General features: G+C 42.9%; 1 protein-coding gene and 1 long non-coding RNA gene across 2 annotated transcripts in view; one reads left to right on the top strand and one right to left on the bottom strand.

Annotated features, from left to right (window-relative positions):
• The window catches only part of LOC134346996 (uncharacterized), a 38,072-nt gene that overhangs the window by 9,576 nt on the left and 681 nt on the right, over positions 1 to 27,815 (bottom strand). The window contains exon 2 of the long non-coding RNA XR_010018061.1: positions 6,776 to 6,917. This is a non-coding gene — a long non-coding RNA (uncharacterized LOC134346996). The remainder of the gene's footprint in view (positions 1 to 6,775; positions 6,918 to 27,815) is intronic.
• nipsnap3a (nipsnap homolog 3A (C. elegans)) lies at positions 736 to 23,249 on the top strand. The gene is given in 8 exon segments (XM_063048936.1): positions 736 to 1,023; positions 1,150 to 1,215; positions 1,217 to 1,258; positions 11,551 to 11,764; positions 15,311 to 15,469; positions 17,010 to 17,159; positions 18,533 to 18,619; positions 22,937 to 23,249. Coding segments are annotated over 8 exon segments (867 nt in total). The 5' UTR covers positions 736 to 951; the 3' UTR covers positions 23,014 to 23,249.

The following is a 27,815-nucleotide window of genomic DNA, read 5'->3' as shown; positions in this document are numbered from 1 at the left end:
ACTAAAAGTAGAGAACGAGCGAGAGAGAGGAAACTAGTTCTGTCGGTCAAGGAACAAACACCTGTACTTACAAGTTCAAGTTCAAGTTTATTGTCATCTGACTGTACAGATATACAACCAGATGAAACGACGATCCTCCGGACCACAGTGCACCCACGCAACATATATCACACACAGCACATAAATCAAAATATTAACACAAATAAATTAATAAAATATAATTCAAAATGCATGTGAAGTGCGCGGCACAGTTGTAAACAATTCGCCGTCCGACTGACGAGACCTCGATGGTAGCGGGATTAGTCTCGCAGCCTGGGGAGAAAAGTTGTTACCCAGTCTGGAAGTCCTTGTCCTGGTGCTCCTGTACCTCCTTCTTGGTGGCAGTGGGTCAGAGAGATTGTGGGACGGGTAGTAACTGCAACACTCCCGGTAAATGTCACAAATATTGGGGAGGGAGACTAGGGTAATACCGATTTTTTTTCACGTCCCTCTGTAGTGTTTTGCGATAGGATGTTTTCCGCTTTTGTACCACACAATGATGCAGCTCGACATGGGGGCGGGGAGCATTCGATCGGACTTCTGAATTTAATATAATAGGTGCTCTTTCGTAGGGAGTGTGTCCGTAAAACTGAGCGCTTATTAGCCTCCCAGAACGACCAGTACAACTTCTGATTCAGAGTTTGAGGAAGGAGGAGGGTACAATATGCAGTACGTGCGTGTGAACGAGCACGGCTTCCGTTTCAGTGTCAGGTTATGGGAGGGAAGTGTTACGCTGCGCTCAGTGTATTGTCCTGCAGACTGGGAGGTGGGGGAGACAGACAGTAGGCAGCTTGTCTTGCCTGTGACAGGGGTTGAGCCCGCTGTTTCAGCGTTCCACGGTGTTGACACGACGTTCCAAAACACTGTCACAACATTCCATCGCCGGCTCTTCGCCTTCCATTTTCCAGGGTCATGTACAGCCTCGGCAGCAGGCTAGGCCAGCTCCGGACAGCCGCGGCATGCTCCCTCTTCCCCAGATTGCAGGTAAACATGCAACGATGACTATCAGGCCGAATGGGACGGTGACGTTTCATATTTTTATGGTTATCTGCCCTTGCAATCTTTGATGGACAAGTCAGCGCTTAAGAATTATTTTATTTTCTGGGCCAGGATAAGTTACTCCAAGTTGCATGCAGCGGAGCACGTCAGCAGCTCGGGTCGTGGAACAGTGGAGCCAAAGCCAGCTGCGCATAGCCTTCCTTGGGAATCCAACCGCTGGGTAAGGGAGTGTATCGAGGAAAAGCTTGCTCATTAAAGGCTTCATCCAGAACTAGGGAGTGATATCGGTTAACAGAAACTGGCTGTAGTTTTGCATCTTTTAAAAAATATGAAGTAAAACAGTAATCATTTCCCAATATTTCTTAAGAAGAGTTCCATAAGATACTTGCACGTGTATGGAGTAGCTTTCTGAAAGAAGTAAGGCACCTGTAGCAGTGTTGTGTCAGCCAGCGAATTTGTTACCAAGTTTCTATAATCACACAAGCTAATGTCTGAGGCAAAACTACTGTGCACTGGATCGCTCAGTTTAAAAGGTGGATCGTTTTCAATAACTGAGTAGTCTGGAAATTAACATTGATCCTAAGGTAGCAATGATCAATAACTTTGTACTGTTTAGTAGGAAGGCCCGATGCTAATACAGCACATTGCTAGAGTGGAGTTAAGAATGCCGATCTGTCCTCCAAAGAGGACGTTGTCCATCACGTTCTGGCTGAAGGCACTCGTTGTTCTCTCAGAGAGTAGGCTGCCTGCGAGATTTTCATAAGGCATTTAAACTACCAAACAAGAATTAACTTTTGTAACACGTTGAATGTAGTAAAATGTCCCAAGGTGTGTGATTGGATGTGTTAATTGAACACTGAAGCAGGTAATATGTGCATTAAAAGTGTGGCTAAAGTTTTTGAGCATCTTCCAGGTAGAGAGGCATGATATTTTGAGAAAGTTATTGAAGCTGTTATTTGTTTGGTTAAGTAGGAAAGTTACTTACTTACTGCCTGTTAAGACTGATTTATTCTTGTGCATACTAGCTTACGCCGTACCTACACAAGTGGGCTACGCTGTTGTGAGCATTTATACTTGTGCGTTGGTGTGTCTGCATTGCTCTGCAACTCACCGCCAAAACTCTAGTTGGCGGTGGGGTTTCTATGCCACTGTGTTGAGTTTCAAGAAACTCAACATGAAGAAACTCATAAACTTCAAACATTGGCGACTGAAACTGAAGGAGGGTGAATTTTCTGTGCTTGTCCGGCCACTGTGAGACATGGACAAGGAAATGTATTTCAAAATATTTTCGGATGTCAGCAGGTAGATTTGACGATTTGGTTCACCGTCTCCAACCATTTATTTTCCATCAGTGTACTCACAGTATACTCAGAGACTGGCAATTACCATTCAAGTTTTAGCTTCAGGTGGAAGTCAACAGGCTGTAGCAGCTAGCTACAAACGGGCGTCAAGCACAGGGTCCTCCATAATTTCGGAGGTCTGTAAAGCTTTATGGAAAGCATTGCAGCCAGAGTTCCTTCCCTGCCCTTCATTCGCCCAATGGGAAGCTATTGCAGCGTAGGAGGAAATGTGATGCTACCAAGCGGACCAATCACAGTTGTTGCGGCCTGCGTCGCCGCGACGCGTAGTTACATTTTGGGAGAGGTGTGCGTTAGGCTGCAGCGTAGGTTTCGGCGTAGAGTACAGTGTAGGGTATGCCGCTACGCCATACCTATGGCGTACATTCGACGCACAAGTATAAGTCAGCCTATAGGCTGCTAACATTAGGGCAGCACTGAAGGTTCTTCATCCCTGGTGGTGTTCAGGACTTCTTTTATTGTGTCATTAGCTTCCTCTAGGTTTTCACTACTGTCGGCCGTGCAAGTCCCTGGTGGAGACTCAGGAGTACCGTCACACACAGAAGCAGAAGGATTCTTCATTGCTGTTTCCCATAACAGTTTTGTTTTACCAGTCAGGGTTGTTAGCCGTGAGATAAACCCCCAAACCTGGAGGACCAGTGAACCACTCTTAGTCAGGGCTCTACCCTTTGACCTATTTGGCATGGCTGACCATACCAAGAGCCAAGGCATAAAGCCCTGCCTCCGGCCAACATAGTTCTCCGGGTCATAGTGGCACGCAAACCTCCAAACCGTGACAAGGTTGTGGTCCGCTTGGAGGATGCAGGAAATTAATGGGGCTTAAATTCCACATGTGTATCACTTGGAGAAGTGCACCAGTGGACTTCCAGAAATGATCATCTTCAGCATTGATTAAATTGACTGTAACTGTCTCTGTTGTCGTGTTGTTATCCAGCGAGCCAGTTACTAATCCTCTTGGTGTGATGCAAAAGGTTCCTGATTACTGGCAAAAGTCAATCAGGTCTACAACATGGGCCCCTTGAAGTCCACTCACCTCTGCTTAGCTGAGTGTGAACTTGCACTTGCTGAGTTCTTTCCAGGGCACTGGTGGGTGTTGATGTGTGAGGGTAAGCAGAAAAAAAAAAGCTCTATTAGAAAGAAAGGAGTGGATTGCTGGGAAGGAGAACTGGCGTTGTAGGCATGAGAAATGTGAGGAAGGAACTTTTCTTTGGAGTTCAGAAAAGACCTGTCCAGTGACATGTCTCCACTGTTGTTCACCAACTTATTGAAGCACCCATTAGGCAAAAGAAAGAAAGAGGATCCATATTCTAGAATCAGAATAATGGAAAAGTACAGCACAGAAACAGTCCTTCGTCCCATCTAGTCCATTCCGAACTATTTAAACAGCCTACTCCCATCGACCTGCACCAGAACCATAGCCCACAATACCCCTACCATCCATGTACCTAACCAAACTGCTCTTAAGCATTGAAATCGAGCTTGCACGCTCCACTTGTGTTAACAGCTCATTCCATACTCTCATCACCCTCTGAGTGAAGAAGTTTCCCCTCATGTTCCCCTTTAAACTTTTCATCTTTCACCCTTAACCCATGACCTCTAGTTGTAGTCCCAGCCAATCTCAGTGAACAAGCATGCTTACATTTAACCCTATCTATACCCTCATAATTTTGTATACCTCTATCAAATCTCCTCTCAATCTTCTATGTTTCAAAGAATAAAGTATTTAACCTATTTAATCTTTCTTTATAACTCTGGTCCTCCAGACTCAGCAACTCCTTGTAAATTTTCTCTGTACTCCTTCAACCTTATTTACATTTTTTCTGTAGGTAGGTGACCAAGACTGCACACACTACACCAAATTAGGCCTCCCTAGTGTTTTACACAACTTCAACACAACATTGCATCTCCTGTACTGAGTACTTTGATTTATGAAGACCAATGTGCCAAAAGCTTTCTTCATGACCCTAATTATCTGAGACATCACTTTCAATGAATTATGGACCTGTAGTCCCAGATCCCTTTGTTCTACCACATCCATCAGTGCTGTACCATTCACTGTGTAAGACCTACCCTGGCTGGTCCTGCCAAAGTGCAACACCTCGCACTTGGCTGCTTTAGATTCCATTTTCCTAGCTAATGCAAATCCCACCGCAAGCCAAGATAGTGTTCCTTGCTGTCCACTACACCCTCAGTCGTGGTGAAATCCACAGATCTGCTGAGCCAGTTGACCACATTTTCATCTAGATCATTGATATAGATGACAAAGAAAAAGACAAGATATAGGAGAAGTAGGCCATTTGACCCATCGAGTCTGCTCCGCCATTCAATCATGGACTGATCCAATTCTTCCAGTCATTCCCACTCCCTTGCCTTCACCCCATACCTTTTGATGCCCTGGCTAATCAAGAAACTATCTATATCTACCTTAAATACACCCAATGACTTGGCCTCCACAGCCACTCATGGCAACAAATTCCACAGACTTACCACCCTCTGACTAAAGTAATTTCTCCACATCTCAGTTCTAAATTTTTTGTCCTTCAATCCTGAACTCGTGCCCTCTTGTCCTAGAATCCCCTACCATGGGAAATAAACTTGCCATATCTAATCTGTTCAGGCCTTTTAACGTTCGTAATGTTTCTATGAAATCCCCCATCATTCTCCTGAACTCCAGGGAATACAGCCCAAGAGCTGCCAGACATTCCTCATACAGTAACCCTTTCATTCCTGGAATCATTCTTGTGAGTCTTCTCTGTACCCTCTTCAATGTCAGTACATCCTTTCTAAAATAAGGAGCCCAAAACTGCGCACAATACTGCCTTATAGAGCCTCAACATCACATCCCTGCTCTTATAGTCATTACCTCTAGAAATGAATGCCAACATTGCATTTGCCTTCTTCACAACCAACTTAACCTGGAGGTTAATCTTTAGGGTATCTTGCACAAGAACTCCCAAGTCCCTTTGCATCTCTGCATTTTGAATTCTCTCTCTATCTAAATAATAGTTGCCCGTTTGTTTCTTCCACCAAAGTGCATGACCATATACTTTCCAACATTGTATTTCATTTGCCACACGAGGAATTCTGCAGGTGCTGGAAATTCAAGCAACACACATCAAAGTTGCTGGTGAACGCAGCAGGCCAGGCAGCATCTCTAGGAAGAGGTACAGTCGACGTTTCAGGCCAAGACCCTTCATCAGGACTAACTGAAGGAAGAGCTAGTAAGAGATTTGAAAGTTGGGGGGGGAGGGGGAGATCCAAAATGATAGGAGGAGACAGGAGGGGGAAGGATGGAGCCAAGAGCTGGACAGTTGATTGGCCACTTCTTTGCCCATTTCCCTAAACTATCTTAAGTCTCTCTGCAGGCTCTCTGTTTCCTCAACACTACCCACTCCTCCACCTATCTCTGTATCATCAGCAAATTTAGCCACAAATTCATTAATACTATCGTCCAAATCATTGACATACATCATAAAAAGAAGTGGTCCCAACACTGACCCCAGTGAAACTCCACTGGTAACGGGCAGCCAGCCAGAATAGGATCCCTTTATTCCTGAACAGCCAATGCTCCACCCATGCTAGTAACTTCCCTGTAATTCCATGGATTCTTATCTTGCTAAGCAGCTTCATGTGCAGCACCTTGTCAAAGGCCTTCTGAAAATCCAAGAACACCACATTTACTGCATCTCCTTTGTCTACCCTGCTTTTAATTTCCTCAAAGGAATTGCAGTAGGCTTGTCAGGCAAGATTTTCATTTCAGGAAACCAGGCCAACTTTAGCCTATCTTGTAATGTGTCTCCAGGTACGCCGTAATCTCATCCCTAACAATTGATTCCAACAACTTCCCAATCACTGATGTCAAGGGAACAGGTCTATAGTTTCCTTTCTTCTGCCTCCCACCCTTCTTAAATAGCGGAGTCAGAGAAGCAATCATGGACTACCACTGTGGTTTCTCCCACAAAGCCAATGCCTAATCCAATTTACTGCCTCATCCTGGATGCTGAATGACTGAACCTTGAACAACCTCCTGTGTGGGACCTTGTCAAATGCCCTGCTAAAGTCCATGTAGAGAGCATTCACTGCCTTGCCTTCATCAACTTTCCTGGTAACTTCCTGAAAAAAATGTTATAAGATTGGTTAGGCATGACCTACCATGCACAAAGTCATGCTGATACTTATGTATCTGGTTCCTTAGAATACCTTCAATAAGTTTCCCACTACTGATGTTAGGCTCACTGGCCTATAATTTTCTGGTTCATTTTAAGATCACTGCATAAACAGTGGAACAACATTGGCTATCCTCCAATCCTCTACTACCTCACCTGTCACCAAGAACGTTTTAAATATCTCTACTAGGGACCAGCAATTTCTGCACTCACCTCCTGCAGGGTCCAAGGGTACACCTTGCCAGGACTTGGGGATTTGCCTCAGGACAGTAGATACCTCCTCCTCTGTAATCTATATAGGGTCCATGAAGTAGGTGCTGCTTCGTCTCACCTCTATAGGCTGTGTGTCCATCTCCTGAGTAAATACAGAAACAAAAAAATGTCATTTAAGAACTCCCCCATCTCTTTTGGCTCCATGCGTGGATTACCATTCTGATCTTCTAGAGGGCAAATTTTGTCCCTTGCAATCCTTTTGCTCTTAACATATCTGTAGAATCCCTTAGGATTCTCCTTCCCCTTATCTACTAAGGCAACCTCATGCCTTCTTTTAGCCCTCCTGATTTTTGTTTCTCCTGCATTTCTTATACTCCAGAAGCTCCTCATTTGTTCCTACCTGTCTATACCTGCTATGCACCTGTTATTTTCCTTCCATAACCAGGACCTCAAAATCTCTTGAAAACCAAGGTTCCCTGATATCTTTACTTTTTACTCTGTACAACACATACAAACTTTGTACTCTCAAAATTTCACTTTTGAAGGCCTCCCACTTATCAAGTGCACCATGGAAGTTCCTACAAATCCAGAAAATAGCCTGTCGCAATCCACACTTGCCAGATCCTTTCTCATACCATCTAGTACTAACTTTATTCTCGAGTACTTCCATGGTGGCATGTATGTCACAGATGTCACAGTTTTTCCCTTGTTACCACAGTAACCCTTTGTTTCCAGGCTGTCGCTCCACCCTTTATATATATATATATATATATATATACATACACACACACTTCCTGACATCATGAAATCATGAAATACACAGAACGGAGGGATTGCTCAGTGTAGATTGATCTTCCATTACCCATGATAATCCTTCCTTTTTTCAATAGACCATTCTATTACTTTAGTTTATCATATTCAAGCTTTTTTAATGTTTTTAGTTCTTGACACCATTCTTTATTCTAAGAAAAATACACTGCAGCCTTCATTATCTAAAGTAAATTTAGCATTGAGGAAATCTCCAACAATCTAAATTTTACATAAAATATCCACAATATCAGAAGGTCCATATACAAGTTCAACATGCCTCCATCTATGTTGCATGATATAGTGAATTATGACTGGTAGTGTAAATGTGTGTTAAAGCTGTGTTATCTTTGACGCATTACTTAAGTCTACCAGTCTCTGTCAATCTTCCTTAAAGGTACTGAAGGTTTTGAAATTTGTAATCTTGACTGCAATTCTGTTCAGAGGTTATTCTCACTTTAAATAGAGTCATATGCCATCATATGTTATGGTTGCGATTGGTGCCAATACTGTTAATTACATGGCACAAAAAGGAGGCAATTTGACCCACTGAGTCCATGCTGTATCCTTACGGTTATCCTCTTAATTTTCCATATTTTGCTACTACGTATTTGGATATGCCAATCAACCCAGGAAGTCAATGCTGACTTAGAGACACCCCTTCAATCATATTTCTCAATTCTTATGAATAAACTTGAATAAGTTCAATGTGCTTGTGCCACCCAGCATGTTAGGGGTAGTTTCTAATTAATTTGGAGCCATTTCCTCAGTATATTACTTTCTCTTACACCTATTCAATACCACTTTGAAAGCCCTGATTGACTCTACCTCTACTACACATTCTAATCAATAAAGCTTTCCCTACATCCCGCCACCTGTATGCTTATCATTTTGAATCTGTACACCGATCCTTGATCATTTGAAGAAGTGGAATAGCTTCTCACCACCCTATGTAAAACAGTTGTGATCTTGTCCAATTCTAACAAATCTCCTCCAAACACTTATTCAACACCACAAATCCTTCCAGGTTTGACAGGAAGTTCAGAGACCTCGGTCTTCACTCTGGCTTGTGCAGTTGGATCCTGGGCTTCCTGACAGATTGCTGGCAGGTGGTAAGAGTGGGCTCCCTCACCTCTGTCCCTTTGACCCTCAGCACAGGAGCCCCCCATGGCTGTGTCCTAAGCCTCCTACTTGTTTCTCTGTACAGCCATGTACACTGTCGCCACCTATAGCTCCAATCTGCTAATTAAATTTGCAGATGATACTATATTGGTTGGCTTTATCTCAAATAATAATGAGGCAGCTTACAAAGAAGTCATCACCCTGACACAGTGGTGTCAAGAAAACAACCTTTCCTTCAATGTCGCAAAAAAACAAAGGAGCTGGTTGTGGACTCCAGGAGGAACAGAGCTCACCCCTACTGACATCAATGGGGTTGAGTGGGTGAACAGCTTTAAGTTCCTCAGTATACACATCACCGAGGACCTCACTTGGTGTGTACGTACCGGCTGTGTGGTGAAAAAAGCACAACAGTGCCTCTTTCACCTCAGACGGTTGAAGAAGTTCGGCATGAGTCCTCAAATCTTAAGGGGTACAACTGAAAGAATCCTGAGTGGCTGCATCACTGCCTGGTATGGAAACTGTACTTTCCATAATTACAGGACTCTGCAGAGAGTGGTGCCGACAGACCAGCACATTTGTAAATGTGAACTTCCCAGTATTCAAGACATTTACAGTGACAGGTGTGTAAAAACGGCCCGAAGGATCATTGAAGACCTAAGTCACCCCAGCCACAAACTGTTCCAATTGCTACCATCTAGGAAATGTTATTGCAGCATTAAAGCCAGGACCAATAAGCTCCATGACAGCTTCTTCCACTGGGCCATCAGACTGATTAATTCACGCTGACACAATTGTATTTCTAAGCTATATTGACTGTTCTGCTGTATATCTTACTGTACATACTATTTATTACAAATTACTGTAATTTGCACATTGCGCATTCAGACGGAGATGCAACATAAAGATTTTTACTCCTCATGTATGTGAAGGATGTAAGAAATAAGGTCAATTCAATTCAATTCAATTTCTCCCAGGAAAATAACCCAGCTTCCGGAATACAACCTTTATAACTAAAATTACTCATCCCTGGAGCCATTTAGTAACTCTCATTTATTTATGGGTTCTAAAGTGTGCTGTCATCAACTATGTCATCTTTTATGAGATTTCACGTTACCTTTTAGCCTTCTGTTAACAAAGACAAGGAAATCATACTTGCAATCCTTCATTGTTCAGTCATTGCTTAATGGTTCTTGAAGAGCGCCTTTTGCCAGATCCTTACACCTCCTACCTAACAGCACGTAGGTTTTAACTATCCATAGTCATAGTCATAGTCATACTTCATTGATCCAGGGGGAAATTGGTTTTTGTTACAGTTTCACCATAAATAATAAATAGTAATAGAACCATAATAGTTAAATAGTAATATGTAAATTATGCCAGTAAATTATGAAATAAGTCCAGGACCAGCCTATCAGCTCAGGGTGTGTGACCCTCCAAGAGAGGAGTTGTAAAGTTTGATAGCCACAGGCAGGAATGGCTCCCTGTGACACTCTGTGCTGCATCTCGGAGGAATGAGTCTCTGGCTGAATGTACTCCCATGCCCACCCAGTACATTATGTAGTGGATGGGAGACATTGACCAAGATGGCATGCAACTTAGACAGCATCCTCTTTTCAGATACCACTGTGAGAGAGTCCAGTTCCATCCCCACAACATCACTGGCCTTACGAATGAGTTTGTTGATTCTGTTGGTGTCTGCTACCCTCAGCCTGCAGCCCCAGCACACAACAGCAAACATGATAGCACTGGCCACCACAGACTCGTAGAACATCCTCAGCAGAGTCCAGCAGATGTTAAAGGACCTCAGTCTCCTCAGGAAATAGAGACGGCTCTGACCCTTCTTGTAGACAGCCTCAGTGTTCTTAGACCAGTCCAGTTTATTGTCAATTCATATCCCCAGGTATTTGTAATCCTCCACCGTGTCCACACTGACCCCCTGGATGGAAACAGGGGTCACCGGTACCTTAGCTCTCCTCAGGTCTACCACCAGCTCCTTAGTCTTTTTCACATTAAGCTGCAGATAATTCTGCTCACACCATGTGACAAAGTGATCCAAGGTAGTCGCTCACCACTGCTGCCTCAAAAAGAAATATGGTGGCCAGTCCTGCCTGTATTGCACGCTTCCTACAAAAGAATTAAAATCTGGCTGAATAAGTGGGCATGAATGAACAGATCTGGTCAAATATTAAAAAGCTACACATTTTTCTTTATTTGTGACTCCTAGGTGAATAATCCATGTTGATTTAACCTGTGTTCAAACCACAGGCAAATACTTAAATCTTTTATTTTCTTCATACTGGTGATAGATCATTTGTGATCTTCATTATTTTGTGGCCCCTTCAATAAACCAGAATGATGTATTCATGATATTGACAACATATCATGAATACATCATTCATGAATACAACGAGCTTGAAGACTGGTACGGCCAGATTTGGGAACAGCTTCTTTCCAACTGTGATAAGACTGCTGAACGGATCCTGAACCGGATCTGGACCGTACCCTCCAAATATCCAGACCTGCCTCTCAGCTTTTTTTGCACTACCTTACTTTCCATTTTTCTATTTTCTATTTATGATTTATAATTTAAGTTTTTAAATATTTACTATCGATTTGTAATCCAAGGAGCGGGAAGCGCAGAATCAAATATCGCTGTGATGATTGTATGTTCTAGTATTAATTGTTTGGCGACAATAAAGTATAAAGTATTTTGATGCAAATTAATTGTGGAGAGATTTCAGCACACTCCCCTTCATTTACAGTTGATGCAGTGGGGATATGGAAGATGATTTAAATGTTAAATATCTGAGATGTTTTCATGTCATTATGTAACTGCCTTTTCTTAGGTCCACAGATTTGTAGGAACTTCCATGGGACCCCAGCAGCAAGGTGGCACTTTTTATGAGTTCCGCACCTATACCATACAACCGGGGAAGATGGCTGACTTTGCAAAGCTAACAAATGATAATATTCACCTGCGCACTGCCCATTCAGAGCTGGTTGGCTATTGGTCTGTGGAGTTGGGGGCTCTCAATGAAGTCTTTCATATATGGAAATATGGTAAGAAAAGGACTATTTCTTGCGAAATGTCTTTTGTCCATTTTACTCCACTGAGGAATAGGAAATGCATTACCGTAGGCCACAATAGCACAATGCATTTGTGGGACTTTCATACAGAGTTTAGAAAAGGCAAGATACACACTACAAAAGTTCATTCCTTCACCAGTCTTTCTCTTGACTTCCTAAAGGGGGTATCAGAAGTGTCACTTGTGTAGGTATTCAGGTATGCAATTAAATACTGAACTTGTTGCATTTTGAAAATTATGCCCTTAGCTGCAGACTCTGCCTCTGTAAAACTAGGGAGTCAGGGGATTACTAATGTGTTTTTTGTTAGTTCCATGAGAGAGTAGATTATTGAGAGGCAACAAACGGTGTACAGGAGGTATGCAGTGTCTGTGTTGGGGCGGGGGGAGGGAAGAAATTGCTGACATCTTGAGTTGAAACCTTGCATCAGGATTAGTTTGCATTTTAGGTCCAGTCCTGATGCAGGTTTTCGACTGGAAATGTTGACAATTCCTTTCTCTTGGCAGCTCGGTCCTCTACCAGAGGCCTGGGAGCTCAACGGTTCGGTGCAGTATCCTTGCTGTTCCTAGTAGTGTAATCTTCTGGACTGAGATCTCAGATGTTGCTCCTGGGATTTGTTGGAGACACTCTCTCAGTCCAGGTGTCACAACTCCAAGTGCTCCTATCACCACCAGTATTACTCTGGCTTTAACCTTGCACATCCTATCTATTTGCTTTTTCAAACCCTGGCAATTTTTCCATCTACTCATATTCTTTCTTCCTAATGTTACTTTCATTCGGGATTGCCACATCTGTTACTATTTCTTTCTTCTGTTCCTTGTGCAGTATTACTATGTCTGGTTGGTTGGCCAGTACCCGCTTGTCAGTCTGGATTTGGAAGTCCCACAGGACCTTAGCTCTGTCATTCTCCACTACCTTCTCAGGTGTTTTCCATTTGGACCCGGGAGTATTCAATCCATACTCAGCGCAGATATTCCTGCACACAATTCCTGCAACTTAGTAGTGCCATTCAGTGCACGCTGTCCCTGCCTGCATCCTTATGTGCGGATTCTTTGCACAGTCTGCATCTTGGGTCTTGTCTGGTGTGATAGACCCCGGCTTCTATTGCTTTTGTGCTCAGAGCTTGTTCTTGTGCAGCCATGAGCAGCACCTCTGTCCTGTCCCTTAGCCCTACCACTTCCAGCCATTGGTAGGACCTTCTTATGTCAGACACCTCTGATATCTGACGATGGTACATCTGGTGCAGTGGCATGTCCTACCATGGCCTTTGGTCCTCTGACTCTGCTTCACCCATTTCCATTTCCATAACCCCTGCCTGCTGTCTGAGGTGTTCCCCAGCAGATCATCCTTGGGGGCCATCTTCCTGACATACTCATGGATGTTTTGCTTTTCTTCCAGGATTATGGCCTTGCCACTTCAAAGTCCCCATCCTTCTTTATTCCAGTGACGTTGAATTTTAGGTGGAATCCTCCATGTATTGTTAGTAGTTTCCAGGTCTTGATGCCATCGGCTTCCAGTTCATTTCTTGGCCAGCACACTATTGTGGCTGGGTATCTGATAACTAATAGGGTGAATGTGTTGATGGCTCTGATCTTGTTCTTCCCACTCAGCTGTCCTTTTAGGACCTGTTTCACTTTTTGGAGGTACTTGGATGTTGCAGCCTTCCTCGTGCCCTCATCGTGGCTTCCATGTGCCTGCAGGATCCCCAGTAATTAGCAGCTGTCCTGTACATCGGGTGTGGCCTTCAGGTATCTCAATTCCTTCAGTCTTGATGCGTCTGCCACTTTTCATGACCATCCAGCTACACTTTTCCAGTCCAAGTGGCATCCTGATATATCTGCTGTACACCCTTGTGAGGTGGATTAGTGAGTCAATATCTCTTTTCATTTCTAGCATACAACTTGATTACATCCGTGTACAGGAGGTGGCTGATGGTCACTGCACGCTTGAACCTGTACCCATGTCCACTCTTTGAGATGATCTGGCTGAGGGGGCTCAAGCCTATGCAGAACAGTGGTGGAAGACAGTGCATCTCACTGGTTTATTCAAGACCAGGTGGTCATCTGTGCTATTGACTTTGAGTTAACTTGTAGCATTCTCCTCCAATGGTCCAATGAGTTCTCGATGAAGGTCCTTGGTGTCTTGTTGACTTTGTACACAGACAGGCATTCTAGGATCCATGTGTAGGGCTTTGAGTCATATGCTTTCGTGTCGTTAATCCAGGCTGTGCTTAGGTTGGTTTGCCTGGTCTTGGAGTCTCGAATGACTGCTTTGTCTACCAGTAGTTGGTGCTTGGAACCTCTGGTTCAATCATCAATCCCCCTCTGAGCAGGGCTCAGGCATTTACACATATGTTCCTTCAGCTTGGTGGTTATGATGCCAGATTGGAGCTTGTAGGTTGTTGACAGGCAGGTTACAGGCCAGTAGTTTGATGGTGTTACTCCTTCATGAGGATCCTTCATTATGAGAACTGTCCTTCCTTAAGTTAGCCAGTCAGGGAGGGACAAGTGGTATGAATTGATCCATGTTTAATGGCAACCTTCTGAAGGAATATCAGAGAAGAAAAGGCCATAGAATTGAGACAGAAACCATCCATGGCCCAATTAAATGGAAGAACTGCCTCATAATCTGAATGATGGAATCACTTCTTGTATTCCTAACAATGAAGAGTTTAGTGATACGTTCTTGCAACCTTTCTAATGGCCAAAGGATGTCTCTATGGGCCGCATCTTCATTCATGGAGCTGGGAGAGTTGGTAATTTCATTTGTCAGCCTTTAATGTAATTTTTACATTAATATTTACAGAAGTTATGAAGATGCACAAAATGTAATGCAAGGGTTTGAGTAACAGTGTATAGAACATAGAACATAGAAAACCTACAGCACAATACAGGCCCTTCGGCCCACAAAGTTGTGCCGAACATGACCCTACCTTAGAAATTACTAGGGTTACCCACAGCCCTCTATTTTTCTAAGTTCCATGTACCTATCCAAAAATCTCTTAAAATACCCTATCGTATCCGCCTCCACCACCATTGCCAGCAGCCCATTCCATGCACTCACCACTCTCTGTGTAAAAAACTTGCCCCTGACATCTCCTCTGTACCTACTCCCAGCCACCTTAAACCTGTGCCCTCTTGTGGCAGCAATTTCAGCCCTGGGAAAAAGCCTCTGACTATCCACACGATCAGTGCCTCTCATCATCTCATACACCTCTGTCAGGTCACCTCTCATCCTCGGTTGCTCCAAGGAGAAAAGACCGAGTTCACTCAACCTGTCTTCATAAGGCATGCTCCCCAATCCAGGCAACATCCTTGTAATTCTCCTCTGCACCCTTTCTATGGTTTCCACATCCTTCCTGTAGTGAGGTGACCAGAAATGAGCACAGTACTCCAAGTGGGGTCTGACCAGGGTCCTATATAGCTTCAACATTACCTCTCGGCTCCTAAATTCAATTCCACGATTGATGAAGGCCAATATACCATATACCTTCTTAAATATATCAAATCACTTTCTCCTTAGGTAGTTATAAGGAGCGAACTGCTGTGCGAAAAGCTCTGGAAGATGAGAAAGATTGGCAACAGCATTATATTTCAAAAATGGTCTCATTGGTCACCAAGCAAACAAGTGAAGTCACCTACCTGGTGCCTTGGGCACAGATGTATACACCATCAAAACCAGGCAAGCATCTTGATGTGACTCTTCTCCTCCTCTACTTTTATTAAATACCTTTCCATTTTTTTTTTCTTTAGGGCAGGGAAGGTGTTGCACTCATGATCTGACGTTAACTATTGGACTGACATCCAAAAGCCTGGACAATTGAGTTGAAATTCCATTGTGGCAGTGGGATGCTTTATGCTAAACTGGAATGAAAACATAAGCATCCAAACTACAGAAATTATTATACTGCTTTATAAACTTCCTGTTCACTAAATTACTCAAAGAATGCAAATCTCAAATGGTCCATTTGGGACTGCAGTTCCAAATTCCTGGGCATTTAGGAATAGTAATAATCTTACAGCTATATGCAGATCCAACAACGGATGCTTTTATCAAGAAAGTAATGTGAAATTTCAATTTAATGTGAAACACAAAGACTGGACCAGATGAATTGAATGGACTTCAGATGAATTGACCTGATACAGCTGTGGTATTGTTTGTATTTTCTCTCTGAGCTTTCCCCTGGGTACTCCTGTTTCCCCTTACACACCAAGGATTGTTTGGTTAATTGAATACTGTGAAATACATAGTATAGTTGGGTGGCAGGAGCATGAGGTCATTTACTGGACATTCAAGAGATAATAGGTTACAGAAAATTAGTGGGGAAGTAGCTCTGATGGGAATGCATTAGGAACAAACATATCCCGATTGACCAAAAGAACACTTCCTTTGTTGGGTGAGCAGATCACGGGGAGGGGGGTGGGGACGGATGTAATGTAATGAAGGCTTAATGAATGTTCGCAGGACGTTGTTGCTTTTAACCTGCCATCTTGGATCCCAAGTTGTGACATGAATTCATTGATTAAATCTGATTTTTGCAAATTAGTTTACAAGACTCGTGGAGTAGCAACTTCTGTAAAAGCATCACTGGCCCTTGCTTGTAAACTGTTCCCTTGGCAACAGTCAATCCTTTAAATGTACATGGTGGAACGAAATGAAGTTTCATGTTGTTGTGGCTACTGAAAATTCTGGTATAACTCAGGACTCCTCATCTGAATTCCATCAACTTCCAACAGCTGATTCTGAAATGTCTTCTAGTTTAATGAAGTACCAGTTATTTAAATTTTATGTTCCTGTTCCTCCCACCCTGGGCTGCAAAGCTGTACATGCATGTAATGCTGTGATTAATTAGTGGACAGCTTTTATTGATAAGGTGAGCCGTTGAATGCACATTGGACTTTTAGTTTGCCCACATTACTTTTCTCCATGTCTAGAGAGAGAATATTTGAAGGATCAGCAGTCATAAAGCAGCATGACTAAAGTACGTTTGAAACTCCTGAAGAGACCTACTGAAGGTCCTGTGAACATTCAATATCAGTGACATGGTTTGTTATGCTAATATAAAGTCATGCACTATATTCGTGTGTAGTTAGTTACTGTGACAAGTTAGACCCACATGATTTTATTCATTGGTCTCTTTCTGTGCAGTAATGTTCTGTGTTGTTTATTGGGTCGAATATTGCATTCCCTAATTTTTGATCTGTCTTCCTTCCTGAAATAGGTGTATATGAATTAATAAGCTATCAAATGGTACCAGGTGGACCAGCTGTGTGGGGAAAAGCCTTCCAGAAGGCAGTGAGTGCACACGAGCACGTTGGATACTGCAAATTAGTTGGGGTATTCCACAGCGAATTTGGCCAACTCAACAAAGGTAAAACTGCTTTTGTTTTGAGAAGCCCCAGGATTAGTTAATGGATTTGCTTCACTCAGTTTTTCATTGAGATAGCACACAGTGTGATGGAGCCAACTCTTTGAAGCGAGCACGATTCTGAAGGGGATCGACAGGGTGGCTGTGTCCCCAAAATGGATGGTCTCGCAGAAGGAACCGTCTTGGGGCAAGTGGGTCAGCTGTTTAGGGCAGATGAGATGAGTCTTCAATCTAGTGGTTGTGAATCTTTGGAGCCGGTTACTTTGGAGAGCTGTGGGTGCTGAGGTTTTTGGCACATTTAAGATTGAGACCAATACATTTCCAGACACTAAGAGAATGAAAAAAATATGACGATCCAGTAAAATCGCCTGCAGTCTTGCTCTGGAGCTAGCATTAATATTGTGTCATTTTTGTCTTTAAGTAAAATAAGGGCATTTATTTAGTAGGTCCATTTGCAGTTGTTCTCACACCTGTCTTCTCTCAGATCCCTTGGTTCTGCTAGTCCTGTTTTAGTGTCACCTGGAATGACAAACTTTTCCATCTTGGTTTTCTGCAGAGATGGGCCTGGGTGTTTGAGCGTAGCTCTTGAACATTCGAGGCTCACATATCTAATGTCTGGGCATTGAAGTCTCCACAGCTCATTATGTGCAGTCAAATTGGCCATCTTTCTGAAAAATAAACTACCTTAAGGTGGCTGTGTTTGTGCCCTTGAGCAAGGCACTTAATCACACATTGCTCTAGTCTGTGCGAGGAGTGGCGCCCCACACAGACTTCCAATCTGCGCCTTGTAAGGCATGAAAATGCCCGACGCAGGCCTCTCATTATCTGAGTCAATGTTCCCTCCCCTAAGGAGGCTGATTTTTCTATGACTGAGCTAAATGTGTGCCACTTTTGGAAGCCAGGGACCCAATGAAGTTTGTGTTACGTTGTGAATTAAATTATACCACACTGCCTAAAAACAAATCATTTGTGAAATATTTCTACCAGGTTTGTATGTCACCCCTCAAACTAGTGTCAAGTGATTAACTGAAGAGAGCAAGAAACAGAAGCATTACTTGGCCATTCAGCTCCTTCTGCTAGTTTGATCAAGACTGATCTTTTTCCCATGATTCCCTGCATTGACAAAATAAAATATTGATCTACCTTGAATATACTTGGTGGCTGATCTTCCCCAGTCCCAGTCTTTGGATAAAGAATTACAATGGTGGGCAACTAAACTCCTTTGTCCTGAATTGTTGACCTTACCTTTTAAGATGCTGATGACTTGGTGATCTCTCAGCCATGGAAAGCATCTACCATCCTGAGCTTCTTAAGAATTATCCCTTATTAACTCTCAACTAATGTTTGTTCTAACTTGCGGTGATCTAATTTTATAGTCCATGCCCTCTGGTGGTATGAGGACTGTGATGCACGAGCAGCTGGAAGGCGCAGGGCTCACGAGGACGTCAGGGTGGTGGCTGCAGGTAAAGACTGATTTATTTTCTCTTTGTATTACATCAGAGACCCATGGTTATATCTGTTGATGCTTCTGCTCCTGGCCAGAATGATAGTGACTAGAAGTGCGACTGAATTTTCAGCAATTGATCTATTCCACAGCAAAAGCTGAGACAATTCATACAAAGTACAAACACCTGCAAGATGCTGGAAACTGCCTGGCCTGCTGAGCTCCTTCAGCATTTTGTGTGTGTTGCTATTCATACAAAGTCTCATTGAATTACAGTAGTAGAACACGTGACAGAAACTAGAGCAAAGATTAAAATGAGGATTACATCAAAGATTCAAGATTCAAATACATTTATTGTGGAAGTATGTATGTAGTATACAACCCTGAGATTCGTCTTCCCACAGACAGCCACGAAACAAAGAAACACCATGGAACCCTTTCAAAGGAAACATCAAGCACCCAATATGCAAAAAAAAAGAACAAAAGGCGCAAAAAAAACACAAGTGACAACTCAGTATAAAACACCAAGCCACAGAGTCACTGAACAGTCTAGGAATGTTTAGTTCAGTTCAATTCAATTTAGAGCTGTGTCATTCATTGACTGCTGTCCGCAGAGACACTCCACCCCAATCAAAATCACGCAAAGTAGCAATAAAAAAAGGAGTAACCAGAAACACATCATAACATGAATTTCAGAGTCTATTCCACAAACTGCGTCAATACTACCCCACCCGAGACCCAAGACTCTGGCAGCATTAAGGGAGAGGGAGAGATAGACCAGTCAAACTTTTCTGTGGGAGCAACGAGTAAGAGGGAGAGACGGAGACTAGTGAAACTCAGGCAGATGGTGGTGAGCACCCGCTCGCCTTTCACTCCTGTCCTCGTTGATGTCAGTCTTGCTCACCCCTTTAATCAGTGAGAAATGGAGTCGATCATGGGCCTTCAGCCCATCTCCAGACCGCACACTCCACTTGAAACTTCACTGAACTCCCTTAGTGACGGTAGAGTGCCAGATTGCTCAATCGGCCTGAAAACACACCATCAAAATATAGATCACAGGTCCCAATAGTAACAGAATCATATTTGAAAGAAGAGGTGAAAGAAGTAGTCTTGTAAACTGTCTGAAGGACGTCGCCTTTGGTCGCATTGTTCGCAGGTGCCATCTCCTATCATCGCCGTCATCCTGCTTCCCCAGCAAGATGCAGCACTGACTGCAGACATAATTGATGCGTTGAGGTATTCTCCCAGTTACCTACAATCTTGCTGAGTCATGTTACTTTTTGCCATCATTTTTCTTTTACTTCAGATATTTGTTTTTTTTTGTTCCTGAGTTATTTGGAGGTGATTTTTCTTGTACACGAGTATCCCGTCTTTTTAAAGTAACTGTTAGATCATAATATTTTAGTTATTTTGCTTATCACTCTTGATTTTATTAGTGATCTTTCTAACAGATCTGACTAAATCACAAATATTAATTTTGCTCTCAACTTTAGAAATGTAATATTCCCTCAAATAATTTTTAAAGTTGTGTGTTTAAAGATTGAGTAACGATACTGCTATAATCTGGGATAAATAATGGAGTCAGAAGTAGAGAAGTCAGTTTCATTTATTAATCCCATGTCAGTACTTTGCTGGGTCACCGAGTTGCTCTTATTCCTTAGCTCAAGCCTTATCAATTTGTTCTTTCTCAGGTGTCTGCTTACTTCCCATTTCAAAGAGCTGTTTGAATCTAGGATCTCAAATGCTCCCTGCTATACATGGTGCTTCTCTGCACCAGAGTTGGAAAATTCTCGTTCTTGGAGCTGATGGAACGGCTGCCTGGGATGGATTGATTAAACTTTGGGATATTTGAGGATCTTTATTTGAAGCGGTGGCAAAATCTTAACAGGTTGATTGGTTGGAGGAGCTCCAGGAAGGTTGAGACTGTGAAAAGGTTTGAAGCAATGTGAAGGATTCTGTAATTAATATATTAAAGGAACCAAGGAGCAGTTGAGAAAAGAATTAGATGTGAACAGAATGATAGGCAGGGCAGCAGTATGTTGCACGAGTGAAACCCAGAGGTTATAGATTCTGGGAGGGTTCAGCAGTAGATGGGACAGAAGGCAGGTATGCAGAAGGTACAAAGGAGGTTCACAAAAATGACTCCAGGATTGAAAAGCTTATCATATGAGGAGTGTTTGATGGCTCTGGGCCTGTATTCACTGGAATTTAGAAGAATGAGAGCAGATCTCATTGAAACTTAATGTTGAAAGACCTCGATAGAGTGGATGTGGAGCGGATGTTTCTTATGGTGGGGGAGTCTTAAGATCAGAGGACGCAGCCTCGGAATAGAGGGTCATCCATGTAGAACGGAGATGAGGAGGAAATTCTTTAGCAAGAGAACGGTGAATCTGTGGAATTCGTTTCCACAGGTGGCTGTGGAGGCCAGGTCATTCGGTATATTTATGGTGGAGGATGATCGATTCTTGATTAGCCTGGGCATAAAGGGATACAGGGAGAAGGCAGGAGATTGGAGCTGAGAGGGAAATGGATCTGCCATGATGAAATGGTAGAGCAGACTTGATGTGCCAAATGACCTAATTCTGCTCCTATATCTTATGGTCTAAGTCATTTGATGTCACAGCAGTCTAACCAGATGGCAAACTGAATTATTGATATCTGTGCTTTAACATGCAACTTCCATCGTAGTGTAACAACAGGAGGGAGAAGATTGTGTAGAGCATAAACTCTATGTTCAGCTGAATTACCCGACATGTGCACGCTCAAACAAAACTTCATTATATGCATTGAGAGCTCTCAGTATTGCGATTCAAGAGAATTTAAATTGGTGATTCTCAGCCCAATCATTTTTACCTCGAGTATTATCTCTGCATCTACTTTTTTCAGAAATGAATGTATTTATTGTATATGCATTAAAGTATAATTTTAATACAGAGGGTTCTGGTTAATTGGGCCATTGGTTAATTAGGGCAGCTGCTTATATGTCAGAACAGAAGAACTCTTAAAGAACAGAAACTAATCAAGGAAATTGCTGTGATTCTTTTGTTTATTTGGAACACTAACTTGCTTAATTGGAACAGGAGATTTTGCAAACAGTTTCTAACTAGTGTCAGACACATGCACCTCTGTGGCCTGTAGATACTGCATTCTGCTTACAGCGACCAGTTTTTAAATAGCATCAGTTACGTGTTTTTGTATTTTTTTTAAAAAACAGTGATTTTTGTTACTGATAGATGGTGAGAAATAAGCAGTAGGACAATTCAGAACTGTTTTGCTCAGTGCAGTTTCAAGATTTCAGGCTTGGAGGTGCCAGAAGCAGACAGGAGTGAAAATGAAACGATCTCACTACTTCAACAAATTAGGACCTATGAGGAATTTGAAGGTATCAGCAAACAACTTGAAGGTTACAATCAAAATGAAGATTTGGAGGATGCAGTTGCCAATAGTATTGTATGCAGGCAGTCCATTATCTGCACCAGGTGTCTGTGCTGATTTTGTTCATTTACAGTCAATCAAAGGGATGCACCACCATACTCTGGATGAATTCCTCCGTCAATGACCGTTAGGAACTAATGCAGTTTTGTAGTACTGTCATGATACTGATAGTGTTCTAATTTGTTCTGTAATTCATTTAAGTGCATAACTTGTTACTCTGTTAAACAGTAGTTTAGCTTTTTTTAAATCCCTCTTTGACTATTTCCATGAAACTTCAGCTAATTAGGGCAGCTGCATATTTGGGCCAAAATGTACTCGTCCTGATGTGATCCAGTTAACCAGAATCCACTGTATATATTAATTATATGACTGGCACAATAGCTTAACACTATTAGAGTACCACCCTGCTGCTGTCTGTAAGGAGTTTTTACATTCTCCCCGTGATTGCGTTGGCTTCCTCCTGATGCTCTGGTTTCCTCCCACATTCTAGAGAAATACTGGTTAATTAGTCACATGGGTTTATTTGGGCAGCGTGGGCTCATTAGGCCAGAAGGAGTCGTTGCCATGATGTATCTCTAAGTACATAATATATGTTAATGTATACATGAATGTGGAGCAGATATGATGGGCCAAATGGCCTAATTCTGCTCCTATATCTTTGCCTTATTTAAGTACAACAATAACAGTATACATATTGTAAGAATTTCTATGGAAATAAATGACTGAGTTTTGTTAAAACTGGAAAGTATACTTGTTAATACAGTGATTAGTGTGATTGTTTCAGTATATGCCTTTTAATGCTTCCATGTTTGAAATTAGTAACATTTGGGCCTATCTTATGATTTGCAATAATAACTTTTAAAGCTTAATAGATATTAAAATGTAATTCCTTCTGTTACAGTGAGGGATAGTGCGACATACCTGATGACCCAGAATAACAGACTTCTAATTCCTACACCGTTCTCGCCTCTGAAATGATTCCACATACTGAAAATATATTCTTGTTTTCTTCTGAGAGAGAGAAGTTAACCTACAGAATTCTAGAGTCTTTCCTTGAAGCTTGTGATGAACACTTTGCTTAGGCATTGATTTTTAATTTATATTCATAATAGTGTGTACTGATTAGATTAAACATTAATTATAATTCGTAGTTCTGTGAAATCTTTTGCATTTTCCATTAAAATTCCTTGAAATACTTTCATTTCATATCTATTTATATGCTCTGATAAATATGAATGTCCAAAGAGTTGGGAAGAGTCCATAAACATAGTTTCTTACAACAAACTCTGGATAATTCGGGATTGAATGGCTTGTCATAAGAGAAGCTTTTAATGGCTCTGGGCCTCCACTCACTTGATTTCAGAAGAATGAGGGGTGACCTAAATGAAATCTATTGAATGTTGAAAGGCCTCAATAGAATGAATGTGCAGAGGATGTTTCCTCCAATGTGGGAGTCTAAGACCAGAGGACACAGTCTAAGAATAGAGGGGTGTCCATCTAGAACGGAGATGAGGAGGAATTTCCTTAGCCAGAAAGTGGTAGGTGTATGGAATTCATTGCTGCAGGTGGCTGTGGAGGCCAAGTCACTGGGTATATTTAAGGCAGAGGTTGATAGATTCTTGATTAGTCAGGGCATAAAGGGATTTGGGGAGAAGGCAGGAGATTAGTGCTGAGAGGGAAAATGGATCAGCCACAATGAAATGGTGGAGCAGACTCAATAGCCTAATTCTGCTCCTATATCTTATGGTCTTATAATTTTATTATGGCAGGATCATTTTTCAACCAAAATACAGTGAGTGGAGTGAAGTTGTTCTTACAAGTTTTATTCAAAACAATGAAGAACTGAACAACCCCAATCACTTCCAACAGTCTAGTCACAAATTATCCAAGCTTCATTCTGAGCAGCAAATGTGTTTAACTATAACAGGACACTTAAGTGACTCATTTTTTAAAAAACAAAATGTGCCACACTTTGAGAATTCAGTATGTAGAGATTTGCAGAACGTTGTCAAGTTTGCATAGATATATTAAAATAATTCTAGATTATTAATGTTGCTACAGATAAGTTGTAAACTACAAAAAGAGAGACTCAGGAAGCTCCACAGTTGGCTCAATCTGTGCTATAAAGTTATGAATTTGAATAAATAGTGTATGGGATGTCCATGGAAGGGAGCACCTCTGATGAAGGGGCTTGTCATGTCCATTCCGGGGCAGCTCACGTTTGGTCTCCACCGGACCCTCAGCTCTCACCTGTGGCTACAAGTAGCTCTTTGCAGGTGACAGTGGCCACAGTCTGCTACACCGCTTTGACGGGTGACAGCTGGCATGCCTCATACCCTGGGCTTGTTCTTGCATGCAAAGTCAGCTCTGGCAGACTGAGCAGATGAGACTGACAGTAAGATCCAATGACTAGCAATGCAGTACTGCAACGCCCCATGGAGAGCAAAGGGCATGACAAGGCCACCCACTGTAAACAAGGAGGACCTTGTGATGCTTGTTTGTACCACTGGACCCGGACTTCTGAGGTTGAGAGAGTGAACTGCCCCAGTGCAACAGTTTTCCACTTTAAAAACTCTCCTGCACAGGTTTCCTGTTACGAACAACCACTATTTGAACAGACATATTAACAATAGGCAAATAAGGGTATATGAAGTTAGATTATAGGTCAGCCATAACTTGCTGAAAGTCAAACAGGAGCTAAATCCTAATTGACCTGCCCTTCTTCCTATATACCCTTTAGAACAGAGATGAGGAGGTGTTTCTTTAGCCAGAGGGTTGTGAATCTGGAATTCATTGCCACAGATGGCTGCGGAGGCCAAGTCGATGGGTATATTTAAAGGGGAGGTTGATGGCTCTTCATCAGGAGGGGCATCAATGGGTATGGGGAGAGGGCAGGATGAAAGGGCTGAAAGGAAAAACTAAATCAGTCACGGTAAAATTGTAGCAGGGACCCGATGGGCTGAATGGCCCAACCTGCTCCTATGTCTTATGGTAAGATTTGGTTTGAAGAGCTACAATCTATGGGGGCTGAAGTGCCATGGAGTATTTGCCAGATGGTGACACCCATTGGGGTTCAAAGGTCATGATAACAGTTTAGCTGATCAAATGAACAGCTATACTGTACAGGGCAGAAAGAGGCGGTGGGTCCGTCAGCATCTGGCTGGTCAAAGTCTTCATTGCTTTTGGCCTCGATCCATTTAGAATGGGCATCGATGATCACGTGACTGTCAAATGGCCCCGCATAGTCTCCAGGGTTTGTTAGGACAATACCATGGAACCATAGGTACGGTAACATTTAAAGATCGAGGCTGCTGGCATAGGTCTCACGCACGAATAATGTGTTCAATATCTTCATCAATTTTCAGCTAGCAAACATAATGTCGAGCTAGTGCCTTCATACGTGATATTTCTGGATGCTGGCCACGCAGCTCATTCAGGATAGGGGGCCGTAATCGTGCAGAACTTCCCTACAGTAGACAGTCATCACAGAATGCTAAACTTGTTTCGCCGTCTGAACAGTTTCAGGCACACTAGTTGGCCATCCCTCCTCTACGTACTTTTTTACTTGTGCCAGTGATACCAAAAAAGCAACTGCCAATTCTTCCTTGTCCAACTGTGCAGAGATTCGTTCGCGCGGGTTAAGGGTGCGTGACGCGAAAGCGTTAGGCTTTTCATGAACGTACACAATTACTGGCGCCCCGAGTCTGGGTCTGACGTGCACTAATACTTGGGATTGAGTCAGTATTGCTTTGGCTCTCTGAAAAGCAGATTCCTGCACCTGTTCCCTAAGCCACCTCTTTCTTCAATAGATTGTTAAGCGAAGCAAGTCGCATGGCTATGTGGGGCAAAAATCTGGCATAATGATTGAACATATCCAAAAAGGAAAGAAGTTCATGTATATGCCTTGTCACTGGGGCTCCAAGAATAGGACGGAACGTTTCTTTGATAGGTTGTATACCTCTGGAATCCAAGTGGAAACTCAAGCATTCTATATGATTTGCCAGGAGGATGCATTTCTCGTATTTCAGTCGTAGACCAAGTTGTATTAGTCAGGAGAAGGTTTTATCAAGATTATTCACGTGCTCTTTTCGGGTGCTCCCAGTATCAGAATATCATCTAAGTAAGCTATTGTATTGGGTAAGTCTTTAATGCAGGATTCAGTGGTACATTGGCACATTGCTGGAGATGAATTTATGCCGAAAGGGAGCCTCGTATACTGGAACTGTCACAATGGGTGCGCTGGGAACGGACCCAAATGCAAGACACAAACACATCTTGTGAGGTTAACTTGTGAGAGCAAAGCAGAAGCAGGAATAGCGTAATGGACAAAGATTCAGGCCCTGGACTAGGGTGGGACGAAGGGTCTGGGCTAGGCCTCATAACACTGACCTCGGAGACAGGACTTGATACTTGAAGCCTCCAGGGCCAGGACTCTTCTTATTCACGGGACAGACTCAGCCACAGGACATAAAACATTGAGCTGCACATCCTCCTTAGACACAGGACGGAGTCGGGACTCTTCTTGACACAGGGTCAGGACCCTTCCAGGATACAGGGCCGGGACCCCTTTTAGACGCAGGACATGGATACGGAGACCACACAACGCTGGACAGAACTATAACTGGGCACAAGTACGCTCCAAGCCGCGGCGAGCTCTTGACTCACCCGGCGGGTTAACTTTGACTGACCCGCTCTGACAAGGGAAGGCGGCTTGCTGGCACTTGCTTCGGGAGGAGACTAGGCTTGCTCTGGCCAGATAACATTGGCTCGCAGTACCTTCGGTGACTTTGTCAACGCTCTCGCGCCGAATGGCTGAAAGTCGGAGACTTATAAACTGCCGGTTCAACCGAGAGTAAATTGCCCCCAGGGCCAAGACTGAGGGACACGGGAAAACAGGGAACCAAAGGGAAACAGGGAGTCAACGGTCCGGAACGTAACACAAAGTAAATTTAAAGGGAACCCGATTTGGACCATGACAGGAACCAGCCTTCCTGGGCTGCAATATAGTAAGGCTGTTCTAGCTGGAGCTGTTGGTATGCATATGCGCAGACATGTTTAGTGAAGAACTTCCCATCTTCTAGTGTAATGTAGTTGTTTTCTGTCTTAGGAATCGGGTATATCTAGGTGGGTAGGTGTGAATTCACTGTAACCTTGTGATCTCCACGTATTCTTATGCGCCCATCGCTCTTGACTATTAGCACAATAGGGGTTGCCCAATACGAAAATCTCACAGGTTCAATGATCCCGTTTTCTTGTGTAACCCTCGGGCTCGCCCAGCTCGCGTTCCTCTAGGGAAATCAGCTTTCGGCCCCGCCAAACTGGGTAATCACGTTTGTGTGGATGCTGTGTAACGTACCGCCAGTTACAAACCCACAGCGCAAAATATCACAGTACATCATATGCAATTAAATGATAGACTCTATGAATTTTAATCTGAATATAGGGTTAGTAATGAAAATAAACAAAACGAAAAAAGGGCCCAAGTCAAAGTCAAAATTACGTTCTTCCACCATCAGTCCCATCTGAAAGTCGCCGACCTTCGGACCCTCAGATCCCACCCAGTCCACTCCGTCCGGTGGTCTACCAGCTCTCTCCACACGCGTCTTCCCTCTTCCGCTCTCTTCGACAAAAGACCGCGAAAATCCCCGCTCCCAGACACACAAGAAAGAACAACATTTCTCCCATTGGATAGCCACTGAAGTCCAAAGTCCCGTTATCTCTAGTCATAACCCAAACATTGCTGCTACAAAGAAACTATTACCTTAACTTTGGAACATTCC

The sequence above is a fragment of the Mobula hypostoma genome, chromosome 5 (assembly GCF_963921235.1).
Source record: "Mobula hypostoma chromosome 5, sMobHyp1.1, whole genome shotgun sequence".
Taxonomy (NCBI): Eukaryota; Metazoa; Chordata; class Chondrichthyes; order Myliobatiformes; family Myliobatidae; genus Mobula; species Mobula hypostoma.
The sequence above is the reverse complement of the archived record's forward strand: the minus strand, read 5'-3'. Positions and strand labels throughout refer to the sequence as shown.